General features: G+C 43.0%; 2 protein-coding genes across 2 annotated transcripts in view; one reads left to right on the top strand and one right to left on the bottom strand.

The window, feature by feature from the left end:
- Positions 1–2,855: 2,855 nt before the first annotated feature.
- Positions 2,856–5,681, bottom strand: FOMMEDRAFT_25248 (high affinity methionine permease; the record flags this gene model as incomplete). Its single annotated transcript, XM_007261931.1, has 17 exons — positions 2,856–2,879; positions 2,945–3,083; positions 3,139–3,205; positions 3,259–3,303; positions 3,362–3,413; positions 3,488–3,586; positions 3,654–3,810; positions 4,051–4,059; positions 4,118–4,231; positions 4,303–4,469; positions 4,550–4,641; positions 4,700–4,748; positions 4,796–4,857; positions 4,916–4,977; positions 5,043–5,330; positions 5,382–5,436; positions 5,498–5,681. The coding sequence occupies 17 exons, from the start codon at positions 5,679–5,681 to the stop codon at positions 2,856–2,858; spliced, it is 1,665 nt and encodes a 554-aa protein (XP_007261993.1).
- Positions 5,682–6,330: 649 nt separating this feature from the next.
- Positions 6,331–6,820, top strand: part of FOMMEDRAFT_101463 (uncharacterized protein) — a 1,834-nt gene continuing 1,344 nt past the window's right edge. The window contains exon 1 of the mRNA XM_007261930.1: positions 6,331–6,820. Coding sequence (XP_007261992.1) covers positions 6,649–6,820 — 172 coding nt within the window. The 5' untranslated portion in view covers positions 6,331–6,648.

Genomic DNA, 6,820 nt, shown 5'->3' with positions numbered 1-6,820 from the left:
CACTATACAGATTAAAACAAGCTGGTAGAAAATGGTATAAAACACTATCTAATATACTACTTAAATGCAGATTAATGAAATCCAAACATGATAACACTGTATTCTTTGCAAAGAAGAAAGAAATAACTGTAGCCATATTATTTGTACATGTCAACAATATTACTATTGTAGCAATGAATAATAATACTATTACAATGATAAAACAATCTATTACACGTCATTTACAATATACAGACAGTAGCAAATTACACTAGCTACTTGGTATAGAGATTCAACACAACAGAGAGTATAGATTCATCAGGATGTGTCAGACACATTATATTAATAGTATAATAGAATGTTACAAACTTACAAACGAACAAAGTGTACAAACACTCATGCAGCCTGGTACACAATTAAAAACAGTATTGCAAACCAATAACAATAGAGAACAAATGTCTGATATACCATACATGAACATGGTTGGTGCACTTAGATACATTGCAGACTGTATGTGGCCAGATATAGTATTTGCAACAAATCAGTTAGCTAAATACCTCAATGACCCTGGTATGGAGCATTATCTGGCACTTAAACATTGTTACATGTACTTAAAAACTATGAACAATGTCTGGCTCCAACTTGGCAGCACAAATCAATTAATATTGAATGGCTATACAGACACAGACAGTATGATGCAAGAAGGGCATCATGCAATATCAGGATATGCATTTTACTTGAGCAATTCATTAGTTTTGTGGTCAAGTAAAAGACAAACACTGGTGGCAAATTCAATGTATGAAGCTGAATTAATAGCTCTTGCAAGAGGAACACAGGAAGCAATCACACTTACTCATTTAGCTGAAGAGATTCTGCAGGTCTCTGATGCACCAATTAATATCTATTGTGATAACAATGCTGTTATACGAATGGTTACATCAGACAAACTCAAATATTCGGAACGAACGAAGCATTTAGATCATAAGAAAGATTTTATTAAATGCTACATTGAGTTAGAGTACATAAATGCAAAATACATACAGACAAACGATCAACAAGCAGATATATTAACTAAAGCACTACATGTACCACAAGTCAAACATCTTACCAGTTTACTCAGACTAGTAAGAGTTTGAAGGGGAGTATTATGAGATGATTAGTTCATCAACGGACAAACCACGAGACAATGACTTCATAATGTCTCAGTTAGAATACATACAATATAAGGACGAGAGACACTGAGCAGTCAATCATCTTCTCACCCCTTGTCTATGCGTGCCCCCCTTAAGTTCTCCCTCTCAACACCTAACAATTGCATTGCCAAATGATGGGCCACTATTGTATGAAGAACACTATGGACCACTACATGTTACCCACAAGGCTTCCTTGGATGATTGTAATGAAAGCCAGTCGGATCAGTCCTCCTTTCCAATGTCTATCATGAACTCTCTTTCTGCTCAATTCGACCATTGTATCAAAAGGGCCGAGGACTTAAAAGCAGTGGTAGAAGTATACTGTACTACATTGGCTCTTTATCCCAAGGGTCATCCTAATTGGTTGATGTTGTTAAACAACCTTGCAAACGCTTTGTCTGGTCTATTCAAGCATAACAGGAGTGTTGAAGATCTGGAAGAAGCAACCTCACTGTACTGTGCAGCTCTGGAAGCTTTTCCTGAAAGCCACCCCTCTCATTTGTCATCATTAATCAACCTTGCAAGCTCCACATTCACTCGATTCAGGCACAAAGGAAGGACTGAAGACCTTGAAAACGCGATTGTGCTGTATTGTGCAGTTTTAGGCACGTTCCCTGAAGGTCACCTTGATAGATTGCTGTTATTAAATGCCCTTGTGAATGCCATGGCAGTTAGATTCAAGCAGAATGGAATGTTTGATGATCTGGAAGAGTCAATCAAATTGTGCCATTCTGCTCTGACTCTTTGTCCTGAAGGCCATCCTGACAGGTCAGCCTTATTACTATAATCGATTTTGCAAACTCCCTGCTCACTCGGTTTGAGCACCATGGAGAGGCTGAGGATCTAGAAGAGGCAATTGTACTGTATTGTGCTGCTTTGGTCACTTTCCCTGAAGGTCACCCTGATTCAGTTCCATCACTAACTGTCCTTGTAAACACACTTCTCACTCGATTCGAGCAAGGCAGAATGATCGAAGACTTGAATCAATCAATCAAGATGCACTGTTCTTTCGGATGCCAAGGAATGACTGAAGACGTGGAGGAAGCAATTACACTGTACCAGGCTGTATCAACTTTGTCTCCTGATAATTATTCAGACGGATCATCATCATTAAGCAACCTTATAAACTCCTTACTTACTCGTTTCAAGGACAGTTCTGGTCTTTCTACCAAAAAGTAGATAACTGTTGTTCAATTCATTATTATTCACATATTTATTGTCTTGGTTTTCCCTCGTGTTCATTGTTTTAGTTTTACTGTCAAAATTGTAGACTGTTCTGTATCAGCTTACAATTTACCTTGCGTACAAATATTAACTGTTGAGCAGTACTGTGTGGAAGGAATAGAAATATTACTATGGTGAGCTACTCTATTATCAGTCGAGGTAAGATCAAAGTAGCAGTTAATTATCTTCTACTCTCCCTAGAGAGGGTTCGAAATGGCATGCCTATGCCTAGACCATATGTGTAATTCGACGATCTCCGGAGAACATCACTACGAACACAGGCAAAGTAGTGCGACTTTACAACAACCGATTCCGATAAGACTCTACGTCTCCCAACCAACGAAAAATTGAGCGGTGGATGGGGATCGAACAAGATGCAAGAATAGATATTATACGGAAGAAAATACGAGATGAAAGAAAGACAAATACGACTGAATCCTAAATCACTTCGAATCGTAATTATTGAATCTTTTGGCTCTTGAACTAAACGAATTAGAATCAGAAAAAGGTGAGCTCAAAGAGGAAGGTGCGGAAGAATGAATACGCACCACTGTGACGACTGTCCCATCTTTCAATGTCTCCTTCGTCGGGTACAGCTCATACCCGAATACCTTTGGCAGGATAATTCGCCATACGGCCCAATATAAGACTCCGCACGCGAGGATTCCGATGCCGACCAAGCAGTACCTAAATGCATCGAATTCATAAGACAGCGTTAGCAAGAGAAGATGCTGATACATACAGGTAGTATGGTAGAGGTGGTGTATCACCGACGCCATTAGATGGCTTTAGGTAAGGATCAATGATTACTGGAGACTACATAAGATACCATTTAAGGGCAAAATTCTAAGATACGACTCACAGAATACGGCTACAGCCATGAAGAATAGAGCAACGGGCCACCAGACTAGAATGACGGTCAATATTACTTTTCAGCCAACCTAAGGGTTAAGTTAGGAACGCACCTTTGAACGGTCTGACAGCGTTCGGCTTCTTCCAACGCAAATAAAAGAGGCCCTACAAGTGCGATTAGTTTGTTAGCACGGAGCCATGTTCATCCGGCGGTCAAGAGATATGAAAACATGACGTACAAAAACGATGAGTAAATTAATGATTTGCTGGGGGTATCCTTCGACGTTAAGTACAAAGGGATAGACGACATCTGGTGGAGGAGCGATAATGACGATAACCTATCGAGGTATGATCAATGAGCGTGTTCCATGCGAAAGAGAAATAATATGGAGCGCGGCAACGTACGGAAGGAATCAGGTGGACGATGAGTCCAGGGAACGGCGATTTCCCAGTTGGCCAGTTCGATGCCCAGAATTTGTTACCGAAGGGAAGAGGAATACCTTCTTTCGCAAGTTCTGGCGTGAAGAGAGAAGTTGAATCAGTATAATGATATGCTTTGTTACTAATACAATGAGATTTACCTTGGTTTACACGGGATTGAGCGAAAGTCTACATTGAATGAGTGAGCAGTGGTCTCGCAATAATTTGAGTAATTGCAGCATACCACTGTCATCACGTTCTTCATGGCACGTTAGGCATGGAAATGAACGAACAATCAAACAACTCACTCTAAGATCAACGGGGGGCAAGAATGACGATTTATTGTCAACAAAAACATGCAGCGGCCGGCATATATACTTACCCAAGTGCACTAGGAAAAGCCAAATGGGTCACAATGTAGAAGTTATTGGCGGATGTCTAACGCTTACCTCAAACCAACGAAAACAGTCAATGCTTTCTGGGCCTGTGCACCGAAGACCTTGTTGAAGAACAAAGAGGCAACCGTGACTTTGCTGGCCAGAATTTCCTCCTTAGACGCTGCTCTGTTAATTCCAAGTAATTGTAACATCGGGTCATTGGATAGATACAAACAAATAAAAAGACAGATGCTAACGCGAAGTATGCGATATTCGCAAATATATAAAATACTGCACAAAGCCCGAGACCTAGGGGTCCGGCGATCTTGAGAGTGCGTACGGGGTCCTTCACTTCGTTCAACACGTAGTTGATGTTCGACCACCCGGCATAGGCGTTGATGACTTTGAACATCGCGGTAGCATACTGTACAAAACGAAAGCGGTGTAAATTATTGCTTAAAGTGGAAACACAGGATAGAAGAAACCAGAAAGTAGAAAACGTACATCTCCACTGCTATGTGAGCTCCCGGCGAACGCATCCACGAAGTTCCGATGTGGGTCCGTAATGCGTGTCTTTCCGCCAAGGACGACCCAACCTTCGGAACATTACGTCTCAGCAAATGAAACTACAATCCTCCGGAACTAAATCCTTACCGGTAACAATGATGAATGCTAGGATGAAGACTTTGAACACACTTAGAGCCTAATGAAGAATCAGCGATGAACTCATTGCATAGACGAGAAGCTCACATTCATCAGCCAAAGACCGGCCTTCGGGGTGAAACCATGGATCAAAGTCACGAAGGTAATCACTACAGCGATAATAAGTCATCTTGAACATCGTTAAACAAGGAAATTTTCCACACTTACCGCCCAACGCGATACCTCTCGTGTTCCAGCGCGTAGCTTCTACTCCAGCGACAATCAGAATACTGTAGATAAATAAATTCAATCGGAGTTTCAAAAGCGATCAGCATCCGAATGAGGTCGTGCGCACTTATTTGCAAACACAATGCATCCGCTAGCCGTAAAGCCGAGTAGAATTGCCTGGGTGGCAAAGAAGACTGTTGCGAGACTTTTTGGCTTCTTGTACACGGCTTCAAGATAGACTTTTTCGCCCCCAGACCGCGGAAACATAGTTCCGAGTTCCAGCCAAACGAAGAGTCCGGAGAATGCCAGTAGGAATCCGAGCACCCAGAGCATTAGGGAGGCGCCTACCGAGTCCACCGAACCGAGAATAGAAGACGGTGTGGAGAAAATACCAGTTCCAATGATTCGTCCGATACTGGTGCAGATTCAATATCATGCAAAAATAGAAACGGGGACTTCGGCTCACATGAGCATCGTGCAACTAAAGACACCAAGATGTCGACCCAGTCCACCAGCAGCATCTGCACGTTAAAATTTAATCAAGAATTCTTGCGAATTAGTACTTCTGAAAGGACTAGCTACCCTCTTCAAATGAAAGAGCACCAGGATTTAACGTTGGATCCACTGCAGTGGTCTTCTCCTCACTAACAGGAGCAGCATATGTAGCGACTCCATGAACGTCCTTCTCGTGAGAGCTACCGAAAGATTCATGGTCGTCTGAGTTGCTCGGTTTCAGTCGATGAATCGCATCCTTGAAGGCGGCCATGATGGAGGGCACGCACAATGAGTGACAGACGGACCGGGAGGACGGGTGTCAAGCGTACAAGAGCGCTAGCGGATAAGACTCAAACTTATATAGGATCCACGAGAAGCACTGTAGAAGCAGTGGGTCCATGCCATCATTGAACGAAGCGTGCTTGATAGGCAGAGCTCGTAACATCTTCCGCAACACGCGCTGGTTCGTTGTTGCTGAGGCAATCCGGATCCCAGATAACGCAATTCACTCGTAACCTTCCTTTCTGCCACCCGTCGATTACTTTTACAACAAAAAATCACAGGGTCATTGCGGACTTTACTGTTATGTGCCTCAGAAATGTTGGGTTGCTTGCAGAAATCTGTCTGCCCGCAAATTTTGCTCTCACTTGGCGCAGCTTGAGTCCAGGCACATCTTGCTCGAAACGACCTACAAAGATAAGCCGGGAAAAAGATAGCAAGCACGTCTTTTGAGTTGAGTTGACGGCATCAAAAGCGAGGGAAAAACTTACGCTGCTACGCAGACTAATTTTAGACAAGGAATGGTATCACGTGCTCATTCTACAAACTTGATTACATCATGCTGCCACATTCCTCCTTGACTTGAAGTTCGATGACGACTATGGCAATCGTACAGGCCTGTCTTCATGCCTCTTCACTTCAAGAGGACTCCATCTGAGGAAGAGCGTCATGCTCGCAAGAAAGCAAAGAAAGCAAAGCGAGAAGACAAAGAGAGGAGGAAACGACACGCCCATGAAGATGAAGACGGTGCACAACGCAAACGGCATCGTTCACGTTCAAGAAGTCCAAAACGTAGAAGAAGAAAGTACTATAATGAACCGCCTTCTCCAGGAGATCCGGGTCCTTCTACTTCTGCCAATCGATCCACTTATGACGAGAAACATCAGTATGATTATTACGATGACCTTGAAGAAGAAGCGGCACGCGAGCGACTTGAACAGGAACGCTTCGAGGAGAAAATGCGCGATGCACTGGAAGATGACGGATTGTACGACTCCACTCAGCGTCTTGATGGTGTAGAAGCACGGCTCAACTCATACGCGCACATCCCACGTCGGTGGCGTGGGACGGATGAAGGCTTTAGTGCAGGATTATGGATGGAGGATGCACGAGAAGATATCGGTCTTGAAC

Source organism: Fomitiporia mediterranea (genome assembly GCF_000271605.1).
Source record: "Fomitiporia mediterranea MF3/22 unplaced genomic scaffold FOMMEscaffold_1, whole genome shotgun sequence".
Taxonomy (NCBI): domain Eukaryota; kingdom Fungi; phylum Basidiomycota; class Agaricomycetes; order Hymenochaetales; family Hymenochaetaceae; genus Fomitiporia; species Fomitiporia mediterranea.
The sequence above is the reverse complement of the archived record's forward strand: the minus strand, read 5'-3'. Positions and strand labels throughout refer to the sequence as shown.